The sequence below is a fragment of the Salpingoeca rosetta genome, assembly GCF_000188695.1.
Source record: "Salpingoeca rosetta unplaced genomic scaffold supercont1.30, whole genome shotgun sequence".
NCBI lineage: Eukaryota > Choanoflagellata > Craspedida > Salpingoecidae > Salpingoeca > Salpingoeca rosetta.
In genome coordinates this window covers 213,809-229,948 of record NW_004754904.1, presented here as the reverse complement: position 1 = coordinate 229,948, position 16,140 = coordinate 213,809, and the positions used below count along the sequence as shown (strand labels likewise).

The window sequence follows — 16,140 nt, the reverse complement described above, 5'->3', positions numbered from 1 at the left end:
TTGTTGTGGTCGTGGTGGTGATGGTTGTGGTCGTGGTTGTTGTTGTTGTTGTTGTTGTTGTTGTTGTTGTTGTTGTTGTAGTTGTGGTACTTCCACTTCCTTCACCACTCCCAGATGCAAGCGTGGACGTGCTTGTCGTGCTTGTTGTTGTCGTGGTAGTGGTAGAGGTTGTTGTGGTAGTGGTCGTGGTTGTTGTTGTTGTTGTTGTTGTTGTTGTTGTTGTGGTAGTGGTACTTCCACTTGCTTCACCACTCCCGGATGCAAGCGTGGATGTGCTTGTCGTCGTGGGGGCAGCTGTCGTGGTGGTGGTGGTTCTTGTCGTCGTCGTCGTTGATGTTGTCGCCGTCGTCGTCGTGGTAGTGGAAGTGGTGGTTGTACTTGTGCTTGTTGTAGTGGTTGTTGTTGTGGATGTAGTTGTGTTTGTTGTTGTTGTCGTGGCTGTGCTTGGCGTGGACACAAGGGTGGTTGTGGAGGAGAGGTCCACCATGCCCGATCCAGAAGCGTTAAAGAACGAACCCATCGTAGTTGTCGTTGAGGTTGTTGAGGTTGTGGTGGTGGTTGTCGTTGAGGTTGTGGTGGTTGTGGTTGTCGTCGTGGCGGCAGAGAGGGCAGCCACGGTGTCTGCATCGAGTGCGGTGTCAAACACTGCGACGTTATCAAGCGCGCCATCAAACGCGTACTGCACGCCGCCGCTGCCGTCGGGGCGGCCGCCAATAAACAGCTCCTCAACGACAGGGCGAAACGAGAGCACAGTTGGGGACGACGGCCACGCAAGCAGCTCGCCATCAAGGTACAGGTCAACCACATACGCCCCGCTGGCAGCGCGGGCAAAGGAGGCCACAGCCGTGTGCCACGCGCCATCGGTGACTGGGGTGTCGTCCGGGTGCTGGCCGAGATAGGCGCTGCTCTGTGCATTTGTGAGGGAGAGGACGAGCACGCCATCGATGATGACGAGCGAGACGCGATCAAAGTCGCCACCAACGCCGCCAACCAGCATCAGAACACCGCTCGCCTGCGTGGTGCGGAAGGACGCAGCGAGCGTGTAGTTGGCCACGCCCGCGCCCATAATGTCCTCGGCCCCGCGCACAACAGTGATGAGCGCCGCGTCTGCCGCGTCTGCCGCAGCAGCAGCAACAGCGGTCGTGCTCACGGTGGCACGCGTGACCAGGTCGCTGGACGTCCACGCGTTGGCTGCAGCGAGGAGGGCGTGGTACCCGCTGCCGCTGGCGTCAAACGCGACGTTGCCGCTGCCTTCCTCAAACGCCCACCCGGCCGCCAGCACCGCGGCGAGCGCAGGGTAGGGCGAGGGTGCAGTGGGCACCGAAAACGCCGCAGACGCCAGCGTGCGCGCCAGCCCCTGCTGGTGCAACAGCTGAATGTCTGTTGCATTGAGCACGCCGCGGTACACACGCACGTCATCCACAGCGCCCGTGAGCGCGAGCGGGGCCGACCCGTGTGCCAGGTAGCCGATGCTCAGCGTGTCCGTGGGCACGGGTACCACATCACCACTGCCACCACCACCGACAGCGGCGGCAGTGGTGCCAGCAGCGACGAGCTCGCCGTCAACGTACAGCGCAATCGCAGAGGCGTTGCGGGTCATGGCAACAAAGCGCCATGTGTTGGTGCGCAGGTCTGTCGTGGGCGGCGCGGTGACGGTGGTCTGGACACCGGTGCTCTGCTCGCGCTCGGAGAACTCGACACGCCCCTCGTAGATGCGAAGCCCGCTGCGGTCAAACGTGCTGCTGTGGGAGAAGTCAACAAGCGAGTGGATAAACGGGTTAGCGCCCGTGTCCGCTGGCGGCAGCAGCACCCACAGCGAGCGCGTCTCATACGGTGTGGGCCACGCATTCGCGCTGCTGGTGGTGGCGTCGTGTGAGCCTGTGAGCGGCACACGCATACCGGATGCGCCCGTGAGGGAGAGGCTGACATCACCAGCGACGCTGACGGTGGCGTTGAGCGAGGTGGCCGTGGTCGAGCGAACACCGTGCAGCGCACGCGTGCCCGTGCCCCACGAAAACACCGTTGCCCCAGATGCGCTGCTGTCGCCTGCAAGCTGTTGCTGCTGTTCGTCCTCGCCCTCAAAGTCAAAGCGAATGGACGGGCGAGACACATCAGCGGTGGACGACTGCGGTGTCGCCGGTGCTGTCGTTGTTGTTGTCGTCGTCGTGGCTGTTGGCGTTGTCGTGGCTGCTGTGGCGGTGGTTGTTGGGTCTGCTGAGGTTGGCGACGCCGTGGTCAGGGGCGTGAATGAGCCCGAGCCGGAGCCATCCAGGGCTGCGGTTGTGGTGGTGGTTGTTGTTGTGGGTGCTGCTGTTGCCGTTGATGTGGTGGCGCCCGGCTGGCCCGGGTTGACGTAGGATGCGAGCAGCGTGATATCGTCAATGTGGCCCTGGAAGACCTGGTCGTTGTTGATGGCGCCAATGTGGATGGAGTCGAGCGAGGTTGGCACGGCAGACAGCGGCTGGCGGGCCACCTCCACCGCGTTGAGGGTGATGGAGAGCTCCCACGCGCCGCTGTCGTCCACGTCGCGGGAGAGCACGACGTAGTACCACGTGTTGGCTGCGGTGAGCACGCGGCTGGTGATGACGCGGTCCTCCACGCCGTTCACCCGCGCAAAGTAGTAGAAGCGCTGCGAGTAGATGTACAGCGTGGAGTGGTCGCCGTTGCTGCCCACGTAGGAGACGAGTGCCTGCAGGCTCTCGATGTTTGCGGGGCGAAACCAGAGGCGGCGTGTCTCCGGGCGGGTGAGGTTGACGTACGGCAGAAACGGGGACGACCACGTGCGAACGCCGGCAGTACCAAACAGCCGCAGGGAGCCCGGGTTGCTTGCCGACACGCTGGGGCTGGTGGCGGCAAGCTGCGCTGTGGGCGGCAGGAGGAGGTGGTGGCCGTACAGGCTGCCGTCGTAGGCCGTGTTGGTGGTGGAGGGGTCTTCGTTGAAGGTCCACGCGCCAATGACGCGGCCATTGGCGGTGGTTGGTGGCGGCGCGGGAAACGCAGCAACAAGCGCCGCCGCAGCAGCAGCCGGGTCGCCCGAGTTGGCGGGAACAAAGCTGGTACCCGTGTACAGGGCGTCGACCTGGGCCGCGGTGAGGGTGGTGTTGTACACGCGCACGTCATCCAACTGCGTTGCGGTGGATGTGCTGGTCGCGGCGATGGCGTTGACCTCGTAGGCAAGCGAGATGGCCTGCACCGCGACGGGGCTGGCAGCGGCCGTGGCGTCCAGCGTGTCGCTTCCAACAGGGGATCCGTCGACAAACAGGGTGATGGCGCCTGTGCTGGTGCGGGTGACGCCGACGTGGTGCCACAGGCCATTGCGAAGGTCTGCGTGGGCCGTGTCGGCGACAATGGTGGACTGGGCACCAAAGCCGTCTGTGTGGACGTACGCGAGGACGCCGTCCAGTGCCACGAGTGCAGCGCTCTCCTGGCTCTCGACATTGGCCAGCACGAGCAGCGGCTGCTGCTGTTGTTGTTGCATGCCATCGTCATCGCCAGTGAGCATCCTGACCCAACAAAACCGCGAGTCTGTGGTGTCGAGGAACGCCGGTGTAGCGCTTTCGGGGACGGGCACGTACACGCCGGCACTGCCCGCAGTGTTGTTGATGGTGAGCACGGCTCCTGGCCTCTCCTGCGTCGTGTCGGAGGCCTGCCAGCTGGCCGGGGTGCGTGTTGCGCCGCCAGCGAGCATGCCGTGCAGCGCCAGGTCGCCTGTGGAGAAGGCGTAGGCGGTGTTGCCTGGGGCGATGGTGCCTTGGGCGTCATCGTCAAAGTCCCAGCGCAGGGCCGGATCCGGAAGCAGCGAGTGCTGCTGGTGTTGTTGGCCTGCAGCTGGGCTGGTGCACGTGGCGAGGGCAAGCAGCAACGCGAAGAAGGCAGCGGGTAACAGGTGTGCCATTGCGAAGCGCCTTGCGGAGGGCTGTTGTCTTTGCCGAGGTTGTGTGTTGTGGTGTTGTTGCCTGCGCTGCGTTGGTGCGGCTGACGCTGCAGCTGTCTGTGACTGTTGTTGTCTTTGTTGTTGACGTGCACAACATGTGCATGATTGTTGTTGTTGTTGTTGTTGTTGTTGTTGTTGTTGTTGTTGTTGTTGTTGTTGTTGTTGGCGTGTTTGTGGGTTTCGTTGTTGGTGTAGTTGTGCCTGCTTGGTGAGTGCTGGCGGTGCGAGCCACTCTTGGGCTTCGCTGCAGACAGCATTCGTGGTGGTGTTGTTGCAGTGTTGTATGTGGTGGTGATGGTGTGTGATTGATGATGCGCTGGGGCTTTCTGATCGTTGTGTCGGAGACAACAAGGGTGATGTGGAGGTGGCGCGTGCACGCACGTCGTCGTGCAAGGGTTGACGCCACCTCATGGCGTGTTGTTGTGTGCTGTGTGTTGTGTTGTGTGGTGTTGTGTTGTGGTTGCAAGCAAGCAAGGAGGTGAGTTGTCAGGGAGAAACGTGGTGCTTGGCGGCCGCTTGCGCTGTGTCACGAAGCAGAGGGAGTCCAATGGACAAAACAGCGATTCTGTCTCTGTGCACAAGTGATGGTGATGGCGTGTGTGTGTGCATGGACGAGGGAACAGGGGCGTGCAAATAAGCAACGATGCAGCAGACAAACACACAAACACGCAAGCAGCTAAATAAGTGCGGGTGCACAAGCTTGTTATGACGAACGCCACAAAGCAGCACAAGGAGGAGCAGGCGCTGCAGTTGCGCGCACTTGTGTTACAGCGCGTACGCCGCACATGAACACCACACACACACACACACTCACACTCACACACACACAGACACAGACACAGACAGAGACACACAGCACAGCCATGCAACAGCGGACTTACGCGAGAGGACGAAGACAGGCAGGGAAGGATCAAGAACAGAACGCGGAGAGATTTCAATTATTGACTGTACACAGAGGGTGAGGCGATGGAGTGCAGGCGTCCGGGCTGGTCGCCAACACAACAGGGAACAAGGGTGAAGCAGCACACAGCAAGTCAAAGATGAGCAGGGCGCGTCCGCGCGGCGCAGTCTCCACACAACACGAGCGAGTGAATGCAGTGGCTGGTGTTTGGTGTTGGTTGGCGTGCTGCCACAAAACAAAGGGGATGGCACGGTGTTGTGTGGGCAAGCGTTTTTTTTTATTGTTGGAGATTGTTTTCCCCTTGGAGGATTGTTTGATGTCTTCGTAGAATCGCCCAATTCTCGCGTCACAGCACAAGAATGGTCGCCAAACGTCCCACCTGATTGGTCAGATTCGCGAAAGTGCAAATTTGGTTGGGTGGTGCTGACGTCAGCGGAATTTTAAGCAAAAGTAAGAGGTATGCTTGAAGCTCGTGCGAAGCGAATCAGCCGGAAATCCGCCGTTCGTTCACGACATGACAAAGTGGTGCTGGTGCCGCTGCGACCGTTGCACTGCTCCTCAACCGCCCACGATTTGAAAACAACAAACCACAACAGAGCCCATCCAACCAGCCAAAGCAACTCACAAAGCCCAACACAGCTTGCTTGCTGCATCCCCGGCATCGTGGGTGCGTTGCTAGCTGCCTGTGTGTGTGTGTGTGTATGAACAAGGAGACGGGAAGGGGACGACGAGCTTGCTTTGTTTTGCTTTACTTTGCTTGAGCGGAAGAAAGGGTCAGCCATGAGCTACCGCACGCCACGGCCTCGTGGCTATGGTCGCTCGCCTTCGCCTTCAACACGCACGCTCAAGAGCCAAGAAGAGGTCAGTCAATGTCAGCAACGGACATGGAGCTGTGGCTTGTGTGCGTTTGTGCACGTGTGTGTGGATGTGCCGTGTCGTGTTGTGTTGAGTGTGTTCCGTGTGTCGTGTTGTGTTTGTAGAGTGTGTGTTCTGTGTAGTGGTGTGTCTCTTGTGTCTCTTGTGTCGTCTTGTATGCTGTTCCGTGTCACGCTGTATGGTGCGTGCCTCTTTGTGCCGCATTGTGTGTTAACCACCAATCATTGGTGTTTTCTCCACCCCTAGACGATCGATGCCTTGAGCAAGGAGAACTTTGACTTGAAGATGCGGCTGCAGGAGCTGCAAGACCGCTTCCTCGGCGGCAACAGTGCTCGAGGACGCGATGGCGGCTCAGGCGTGTCACGCCAGCAGGTGTGTCTGCGTGTGTGTGTGCGTGTGCGTGCGTGTGCGTGTGTGTGTGTGTTACGCACGTACACCTGCACACGTGCATGTGTGCTTGTGCGTGATTGGGTGAGGCGATGTGTTCAGCAGAGCTGTGCTCGCTCGCCCTTGGGCACACGTGACCTTGCACATGAATGCTAGGATACCGAATTGGTCTTTGGTGCGTTGTGAGCTGCTCTACTCCACTTCCCTCACGAATGCCTCTGCATGCAATCGCGGGCGCCGTGCGTGGTCATGCAGGCCGATGCGCTGCGTGAGCACGTGGCAAACATGGAACGCGAAATCCAAGAGAAAGATCGCCTTCTTCGAGAGGTGTGGCACCAACGCTTGATGTCGTGTGTGCCTTGTCTGTCCTTCCTGCATTAGCATGTTCGTCATCATCGCGTGCACTTGTGTATCTCCAGCTGCGCTTTGTCACTCATCTTCACCGTCCTGTGAACAGGGTGGCGAACTCATGGCCCTCAACGAACGCAAGCGACAACAGGTGCGTGCGTGCGTGCGTGCGTGTGTGTGTGTGTGTGTGTGTGTGTGTGTGTGTGTGTGTGTGTGTGTGTGTGTGTGTGTGTGTGTGTGTGTTTGCGTTTGGAGAGCGTGTTGCGGCAGCCACCAGCGACAGGTGAACTCCTCCTGCACCCCCACGCGCTCACACAGCACTCAACGCGTGCCACGCGACACATGCGTACGTGCACGTGACATCCGCGCGCCCTTCAGCTGCAAGCGCGCGTCTCTGAGCTGGAAGATGAACTTCGACGGGCAGACCGCAGCCGCAACGACGTCGAATCACGCATGCGCGTAGGTTGATGCGAAGTGTCGAATGTATATTGTCTCTGTCCATGATTGTCGATGTGTGGTCATGGTTCGTGCACTGAATGTTGCTGCCGGCAGAATAAGTTGGCACGCAGGCTGCTGAGTTATCTTCACCACGCGCACCTGAAACGTACACCCTAACACAACACACAACACACAACACAACACAACACAACACAACACAACACAACACAACACAACACAACACAACACAACACAACACAACACAACACAACACAACACAACACAACACAACACGATGCAACGCAACACGCACACATGGACAGCGGTCACAAACGCTGTCGTCACAGGACCGCGCCGCGCTTGAAATGCGCGTGCAGGAGTTGGAGAAGGACGTGCAATGGTACAGGGGCAAGTTGGAGGAAGCCAACTTGCATGCCTCGAAACGGTCCAATGCAGAACACACGGGCCTGCGCACCGAACTCGAAGACACGCGCGCAAGGTTTGTCGTTGGCATGACGGAGTGATTGCAATTGATTTTGATGCTTCATATGCGTTTGCGTGGGCGTGGTTATGTGTGTGTGTGTGCTGCGTATGTGTTGTCTTGTGTGTGTGTGTGTGTGGTGCGTGCGTGTGCGTGTGTGTGCATGTGCGTGTGTTGTGCGTGTGTGTGTTGTGCGTGGGTTGTGCGTGGTGTACATTTGTGTGTCCATCGCCTCACGGTTGCTTGTCGTCTGTGCGCGTGTGCTGTTTGGCAACAGGTTGCAGGAGACAGAGCGCCAGCTGTTTGCTGCGCGGCGGACGGACGAGGAGCGAAAACAGGTGCGGTGCTTGCCACTTCGTGTGTCGCGGGGGAGGGGGGCGTGTCATGATGGTTACAGTGCTCATGGTGGTTGTTACCTGAGCGTGGTCACAAGTGCGCAAGTGAAGGTGCTCGGCCATACTCACATTCACGTGCACACACACACACACATGTACACGCACATATGCAAATGCAAATGCATGCTCATGCTCACACCTTCATGCGCATGTGACAGCTGCGTGAGCGGGTGCAAGAGCTCGAGTCACGACTGGACGCAGCCAATGCACAACTGCAGCGCAGCGGAAAAGCGGCGTCGGCGTCAACCCGGCAGATTGAGCAGGAGGTGGAGGAGCAGGTGAGGACCAAGACAGCAGACCTGAAGACCAGGCTCCAGGACAGGGAAGACGAAGTGCAGGTCTGTACACATGCATTTGGGGTGATGGAGACTCGGGCGATGAACGTGTGTTTGTGTGTGTGTGTTTGTGTGAATGTGCGTTTGCCGTGTGTATATATGTGTGTGAGTGTGTGTGAGTGTGTGCCCGCGCTCGCGTGCACACACTGGGATCCATGTATTGCACGCAACTCTCACGCCACCACAATCATCATCACCATACCACCATCACTGTTGTTGCGCGATGTTAGCGGCTGAGGAGTGCGCTGCGCAGCGGTAATGCGGAGGCCGTTGCCGGCATCTCGCTCGAGGTGAGCAGACACACACACACACACACACACACACACACACACACACACACACACACACACACACACACCCGTGCATGTGTTTGATGGTGCTGTTTATTTGTGGATTTCTGATGTTTGCGCGCCTAAACGTGTGTTGTTGTTGTTGTATCACACGCACCGCGTCACTGAACCCGTTGCCGCTGACAATGTTGTTGTCTTCTGCTCGACGTACCCCATCATCATCATCATCATCATCATCATCATCATCATCATCATCATCATCATCATCATCATCATCATCATCATCATCATCATCATCATCATCATCATCATCATCATCATCATCATCATCATCATCATCATCATCATCATCATCATCATCATCATCATCATCATCATCACCACCACCCCTGTGCAGGCGGAGCGGCGCGAGCTTGACCTGGAGCGGGCCCGACTGCGACGGCTGCAGGAGGTGCGCAGCGGTGGAAGACAGAAGACGAAGTGGCGTGCTGTACGACGTTTTCACGTTGAGAGGGCTGGCAGTGCAATTGCTCCACTCCACACAGCACACACACACACATTTGTTGCGCACTGGTAATTGTGCTCATTCACACACACACACACACACACACAACAACAACAACAACAACAACACACCATGCCGTTATCAGGAGATTGAGGAGGAGCGGCGCCGTCTCGCTGAACGGCGGCACGCGCTCCCGTCAACCCACCACGCAGAGGTGTGCCCACACACACACACACACACACACACACACACACACACACACACACACACACACACACACACACACACATGCACCCATGCAATCAGCCTGCTGCGATGGTAGAGGAGAGGATGGGGTTTGTGTGGTGATGGCGGTGATGATGGTATAACTTGTTGGTCGTCACGACACAGGTGCATGTTGAACTATGTCTCATCCATGCACGGGTCTGGTGTGTGTACATGGTTGTGCAGAGCATCACTGGTGACCTCCACGCACGTGCAGACTCAACAGATTCATTGCGGTTTGTACACATGCGATGCAGCGTAGCTCGGCACGCGTGTATGTGTGCATGTGTGCATGCGTGTATGCGTGTATGTGTGCATGTATGTGTGTATGTGTGTGTTTGCACTTGCTTGTGTGCGTTGCTCGTGAGGGTGCTTGCGGCGCGTGCATATTCATGCGCTGTCCCATGTCATGACCTCCACCTCAACACCGCTGGTTCTGTGTTGTGCAGGCGTGCGCTTGGTGAAGAGAAGCGTTCTGTTGAGCAGTTGAAGGCGGATCTTGAGCTTGATCGTAAGAAGCTCGCTGAACAGATTGCCGCTGCAGTCAAACGCGAGACGCAAGGTACCCGCGACACGGCCTTTCTGTGTTGTTGTCAGGGAGCACCATCGAGGCAGTGCACGCGCGTGTGCATGCATGTGCATGCGTGTGCGTGCGCGTGTGCACGGCTGTTTGTTTGACCTTTGACGTGGTTGCGCTCGTTTCATCGATTAATTGACGCGCAACCACACCTTTCCCACATACCACGCACCTTGACACGCATCCCTGACAGCTGAGCGGCTGCTGGCAGAGCACGGCCGCGGCAGAACCAGCGGCGACGACAGCACAAGCAGTAGCAGCAGCGATAGCAGCAGCAGCAGCAGCGACGATGATGAGCGGATTCGCGCACTTGAGGAGCAGCTGAGGCGAAGGCGAACAGAGCTGGAGGACGAATACAGAACAAAGTTGCAGCAGGTGTGTGCTGTTGATTGACATGCTCCTGCGTTTGCTTGTTCGCAGGGTTGCATGGCTGCGTACTTGTGCGTCTTTGCCTAAAGGCGCCACGGCCGATTTGAGCTGCTGTCGTGCCCACGGCCTCCACACGAAAGCTGACACGAGCTCGTGTGTGCGTGCGTGTGCGTGCGTGTGCGTGTGTGTCTATCTGTCTGTCTGTCTGTCTCTCTCTCTCTGTCTCTGTCTCTCTCTTTCCCCGTTTGCCTCTCAGCTGGATACGGATGCAAAGTCGCGTCTTCACGAGCAGCGGAGCAAGGACGACCGCTCATCAAGGTGATTCCAGCTGACCATTGTGCAATGGAACGAAGGGATGGACGCGTGTGTTTATCCGTGTATATGTGTGTATGGACGAGCGCGTGTGTGTGTGCAATGTTGTGTGGACTTTTGTTGTTGTGTTGATAGCTTCCTCGTGCCTCGTGCCTCTCGCTTGTCTGGCGTTTGTTCTCTGCAGGCTGGCGGTTGAGCTCCAGAATCAACTGTTGGACGAAAAGGACAGGTGCGTCCCAATTGCAACCACACCACTTGTCCGAACCAACCCGATCGTCACTCGTCCACACACTCGCCTGCATGTAACATGGCTACCGCTCGCGCTACCGCCCGCGCTTGCACCCACGCACCAGCCTGACCAACCGACAGCTGACTCACCCAACATCAAACAATCCACCCATCAAACAATCCACGCGCCCACCTATCCGCTCTTCAACAACCCATTTCACGACATTGGGTGTGCAGGGTTGCGGAGTGCAAGCGAACGATCTCATCACTTGAAGAGCAGGTGGCGCAGCAGGCGGCCAAGCTCAAGGATGCACAGGATTCGCAATCCGCAACCGCGGACACGCACGCCGTCCAGCAGCAAAGGTAACAAGGCCGCATGCGGACGTATGTGTGTGTGTGTGTGTGTGTGCGCGCGCGCGCGTGTGTGAGTATGTAGATGTGGGCGTGCCCTGTGTTTGTGACCGATGAGATTATGTTGAAACGTTCATTAACACACACACACACACACACACACACACACACACACACACACACACACACACACACACGAAACGGCGTTCACCCGCCGTGTTCATCATCAGGATTGCGCAATTGGAGAAACAAATTGATGACTTGAAGGAAGGTCTGGCCACCAAGTCCAAGATGCTGGATAAGGCCGCAAACAAGGTGGTGGCCGCAACCCTCGTGTCCTAACGCGTGGTGGTCGTGGTGTTTGTCTCTCACCGAGCGTAGGATCAGCGTTTGTTTTTGTACACTTCCTGCGCGCTTCCTCCCCCACCTCCCCTCCTTACTCACCACATGTGCTTGGGCACATGTACACATGCGTGTGTGACATGATACAGGTGCGGTCGCAAGAGGCCGTGAACACCAACAGCGAGCACGTGCGCCGGGAGCAGGCGGAGACAATTTCGCGCCTCAACAGCCTGCTTGACGCTGCAAACGAACAGAGCAGCGACTACAAGCGGCAGCTCGACAGGGCCCTCGCTCGCGAAGAGGACTTGCAGGCACAACTGGACGAGGTGTGTGTGTGTGTGTGTGTGTGTGTGTGCGTGCATATGTGCATGTGTGTGTGTGTGTGCGTGTGCGCGTGCATACGTGTGTATGTGGGCTGGCGTGTTGTGTGTGTGTGTTGTGTGTGTGTGTGGTGTGTGTGTGTGTGTGTTGTGAAACAACCAACATCCCTCCCCTCCCCCTTCATTGACTCAGGTCCGGGAGAAGCTTGACGCTGCCGACGAAAACCACCGCATCGTCTGTCTCGAACACCGCGCACAAATCACAGAGGCCACCGGTGAGCGCAAATACTGCTGAGCGTACCTGTGAATGTGCACATGATGACATCTGCACATTCCTGTTTCTGTGCTCGCGCTCGTGCTTGTGCTTGTGCTGGTGGAATACTTTCTTCGTTTGCGCCTCGCCTTGGCTCATGGTGCCCACGTTCCGTACTCGTGTTCAATCCACATCCTTCCGCACCGCGCATTGCCACATCAGCGCAAGCGGAAGATGCGGAGGAGGAGGTGGGCAAATTGCGGCGCCGGCTGGCAGCGGAGGAGGAGCGACGAGCAGAGGCCGAGGACGCAGCGAGCGAGCACCAGGCAGCAGCGCAGGCGTGCGCGCGCCGCGTGAACGAGCTGACAGAGGCCCTTGACCAGGCAATGGGGGACGCAGAGCTGGCGCGACAGGCGGCGCAGCGCACGCAGGAGCTGGAGGGCCTCAACAAGACGCTCACCCGCACGCTGCGGGAGACGCAGGGGGAGGTGGAGGGCTGCCGGGCAACCATTGCCACGCTGCAGGAGACGGTCGGGGACCTGGAGGCCAGGCTGCGGCAGGCGGAGGACGATGCCGACGACGCACGGCGGCGGTTTCAACAGGCCGACCGCAACAGCGGGCTGCACATTTCGCAGCTTGAGTCTGAGCTGGAGAGCCAGCGCAAGCGGTGCGAGAAGCTTGAGGAGGAGCTGGAAGACGCCGTGCAGCAGCGGGACGAGGCCAACGCAAGCGTGCACAGGCTGCGGGCAGAGCTGGACCCGCTGCGACACGAACTGCGCAGCATGGACGAGACGGTCGCAGAGATGCGGCAGACGGCGGCGGAGCGGGAGCACCAGCTGGAAGTGCTTGGGGAGCAGGTGGCGCGGCTTGAGGGCGACCTTGCCACGGCGAGGGAGGCCGTGCGGGGCCGTGATGAGCTGCAGTCGCTGTACGATCAGCGCGGACAGGAGCTGACGCGCATCACGGAGCAGCACCGCCGCATGGCAGAGGACTGCCAGCAGTACCAGGTGCGTTGGGGGGGGGGAGGGGGGCGTACAATTGTGGGATGTGCATAAAGGGCGACGCGTGCATGCATGTGCGTGTGTTTGTTGGTTTTTTTTTTTGGGGGGGGGGGTGGGGTGGGGCTGGTAACACTCCCTGGTTGGCGTGCAAGGCTCCCAAAGCTGTCTTTGGTACACGCTTAACGACGCCTACTCAGCTACCATCATCACAACCACTACTCATGACCACCACCACTGTCATCACCACCACCATAGGATGAGCTTGGTGCGCTGCGTGCAGAGGCCGCGTCGTTGCAGTCTGGTCTTGAGCGCGAGCGGCAGCTGCGGTCGTCGCTTGAGGACCGCATGGACAGGGAGCGTGCGGCATCAGACCAGGAAATCCAGCAGGCGCAGGCCGGTACGTGTGCACGTGTGTGTTGGGGCTGGGGGTGGAGTAGGAAGGAGGGGATGTGCGTGTGGGTGACGTTTCGTATGTGCTTGCGTGTCTGTGGCGAGTGTCCTCACTGTACTTGCATTGCTGACGTTCTCCATATTACACCCCCTTGATACCTCTGCCATTCTCGTCACCACACACACACACACACACACACGCAAATCACGCCCTTTGTATCCTGCAACAGCGCTGCGGGAGGTACAGGAGCAGATGGAGGGCGTTGAACGGGAGGTGGCGACGATGCACAACGACAAGCAGCGCCTTCTTCGCGACATTGACCAGCTCTCCACCGCCCTCGAGGAACAGACCGCTGCCCTCAAGCAGTCAGGTGATGCACTTGCGTGCATGTGTGTGCGTGTGTGCACGCATGTGTGCACGCATGTGTGCGTGCATGTGTGTACTTTTGCTTGTTCCAAGGTTCTGGTGCAACTGACAGTGTATTTTTAATTGTGCGTGACATCACTTGATGCGACTGGTGGTGTTGACCACTGCAGAGCGTGACCTGCTTGCTGCACGGCGGGAGACGGAGGATGCACAGAACCGCATTCACCAGGCAGAGCAACAGGTGCTGGAAGCGTGGTGGCGCAAATGTCAATGCATTGGGAGATGTGTTCGCCTCCAGCTGCTGTGCCCTACACGCGCCATTCACGAGCATCAGTTTTGTCCACTTCGCACACACACACACACACACACACACACACACACACACACACACGCCTCACAACTGCACACAAATTTTGCTTCTCAGCTGCACCGAGCGGAAGGGAATGCGCAGCGCCTGGAGCAGGAGCTGGCGGACACGGCGGCTCAGTTTGATGGCGCGTCATCATCGTACGAGTCCACCATCCACGACCTTGAGGTAACCACACACACACACACATACGCGCACACACACACATAGTGGCTGCATAATGGTGTACTGTTGCACATGCTGTGGAGTTGCGTGAGTGCCACAAGCATGAAATCACGCCCATGCTCACACAAGAGTGCAATTTTCACCTGTCACCTCCAACACACACGTTCCTTCCAAATTTCCTCTCCTGCCCCTTCTCCAGGACGGCATTCGGCAGCGGGATGCGGAGTTGTCTTCGCTGTCGCGGGCGGCGGTGGAGCGCGATGGCCTCAAGCGCGAGCTCGCCGATATGGAGGACACCCTCACCCAGACCAGACTCGACAGGGACAGGCTGCAGCGCGAACTCAGGGTGGGCACCGTGCCCGTGGTGGTGGTGTGCGCCTGTGTGCGTGTGTGTGTGTGTGTGTGTGTGTGTGTGTGTGTGTGTGTGTGTGTGTGTGTGTGGAACTCGTTGTCGCACGTCTGCCTTCTTCCATCCCGTCCCGCCTCACCCCCACCTCACGATACCTCGCCACCACAATCTGTGTGCACAGAATGCAAGCGGGGACCTTGACGCGGCGCGAGAGGAAGTGCAGCAGGAGCGGGATGTGGTGCGCAGTCTCCGCAATGAGCTCGAGGACCAGCTCCGTCTTATTGCTCAGGCCGAAGATGACAAGGTCTCCTGTGTGTGGATGTGTGTGTGTGTGTGTGTGTGTGTGTGTGTGTGTGTGTGTGTGTGTGTGTGTGTGTGTGTGTGTGTGTGTGTGTGTGGCTCTGTGTGCCTGTATACGATAGGCACCGCGGAAGGGTATTTGTGTTGTGAAAATATGCAACACCACGGTCACCCCTGTTTCCCTGTTGTATTGTTGGTCTGTGCTATTGCGTGTTGGGTACGAGTACAGAAGGCCTTGCGACGGCAGTGCGAGCACAAGAAGGCCGAGCTGCAACGTGTCATCCAAGGTGAATACACTCGTGTTGCATTGCTTGGCATGCATAATGTACGTGCGTATGTGTATGTATGTGCGTGTGTAAAAATGTGTGCATATGTGTGCGTGTGTGCCTGCGTACGTATTGTGTTTGTTGTTGTTCCTCCTTCTTCCCCTCCAACTCAACCCCCCTTCCACTGCAGACCTTGAGGCCGCTGTTGCCGAGAAGGAGGCGACGGTGCGGCAGGAGCAGGACAACGCCCGTCAGTGCATTGATGAGCTGCAGCGTCTCCGTGACAGCCACGACCAACTCGCAGAGCGGGTGTGTGTGCATCTGTGTGTTGTGTGTGCCTATGTGTGTGTGTGTGTGTGTGTGGTGCACATAGTGCCATTGTTGCAGGGCGGTGCCCCACATGCATGATCCCCTTTCTGTCTCCTTCTGCCCTCTCTTCCATCACCACAGTGATGTACACACACACACACACACACACACACACACACACACACACACACACACACACACACACACACACACACACACACACCACGCTTCGCCTTTTCCAGCTGCATGGTGCGCACGATGAGGGCGAAGGCCTGCGCGGGCAGGTGGTGCGGCTGACGGCAGAGGTTGAGCGGCTCAAGGCGGACATTGACGAGCGGGAGGAGACGATGCGACAGCTCAGGCTGCAGCTGCACACATCCCAGGACAAGGCTGCTGCAGATTCAGGTCCGGCGGATGTGGGGTGGTGGCTGAGAGGCCGGTGCTTATTGCTGTTGCTGTCGGTTGTTTAAGTTGTTGTTTAAGTTGCTCTTGTTGTTGTTTAAATTGTTGTTGTTGTTGTTTAAGTTGTTGTTGTTGTTGTTGTTGTTGTTGGTGTTGTTTTTGTATAAGTTGTTGTTGATGAAGGTGTTGTTGTTGTTTTATTTACGGAGTTGTTGGTTCTTGTTGTTGTTTAAGTTGTTGTTGTTGTTTAGTTGTTGGTGTTGTTGTTGTCATGTTGTTGTGGTTGGTGGCTTAAGTTGATGGTAATTAAGTTGGTGG

At 57.8% G+C, this 16,140-nt stretch overlaps 2 protein-coding genes across 2 annotated transcripts; one reads left to right on the top strand and one right to left on the bottom strand.

Annotated features, from left to right (window-relative positions):
• Window positions 1-245: 245 nt before the first annotated feature.
• PTSG_12948 (uncharacterized protein) lies at window positions 246-3,895 on the bottom strand (the record flags this gene model as incomplete). Its single annotated transcript, XM_004989178.1, has 2 exons — window positions 246-438; window positions 681-3,895. The coding sequence occupies 2 exons, from the start codon at window positions 3,893-3,895 to the stop codon at window positions 246-248; spliced, it is 3,408 nt and encodes a 1,135-aa protein (XP_004989235.1).
• A 1,456-nt stretch (window positions 3,896-5,351) lies between these two features.
• PTSG_09881 (uncharacterized protein) lies at window positions 5,352-15,890 on the top strand (the record flags this gene model as incomplete). The annotated part of the gene is made up of 30 exons (XM_004989177.1): window positions 5,352-5,696; window positions 5,958-6,083; window positions 6,354-6,425; window positions 6,556-6,597; window positions 6,825-6,905; window positions 7,208-7,383; window positions 7,643-7,703; window positions 7,919-8,098; window positions 8,326-8,385; window positions 8,783-8,836; window positions 9,036-9,104; window positions 9,341-9,390; window positions 9,604-9,716; window positions 9,925-10,106; window positions 10,357-10,418; window positions 10,597-10,641; window positions 10,878-11,003; window positions 11,222-11,306; window positions 11,483-11,659; window positions 11,847-11,928; window positions 12,129-12,913; window positions 13,163-13,304; window positions 13,528-13,668; window positions 13,835-13,905; window positions 14,089-14,199; window positions 14,396-14,542; window positions 14,727-14,849; window positions 15,075-15,132; window positions 15,302-15,420; window positions 15,663-15,890. Exons 1-30 carry the CDS (start codon window positions 5,616-5,618, stop codon window positions 15,888-15,890), a joined length of 3,849 nt encoding a protein of 1,282 aa, XP_004989234.1. The 5' UTR covers window positions 5,352-5,615.
• Between the last annotated feature and the right edge of the window lie 250 nt (window positions 15,891-16,140).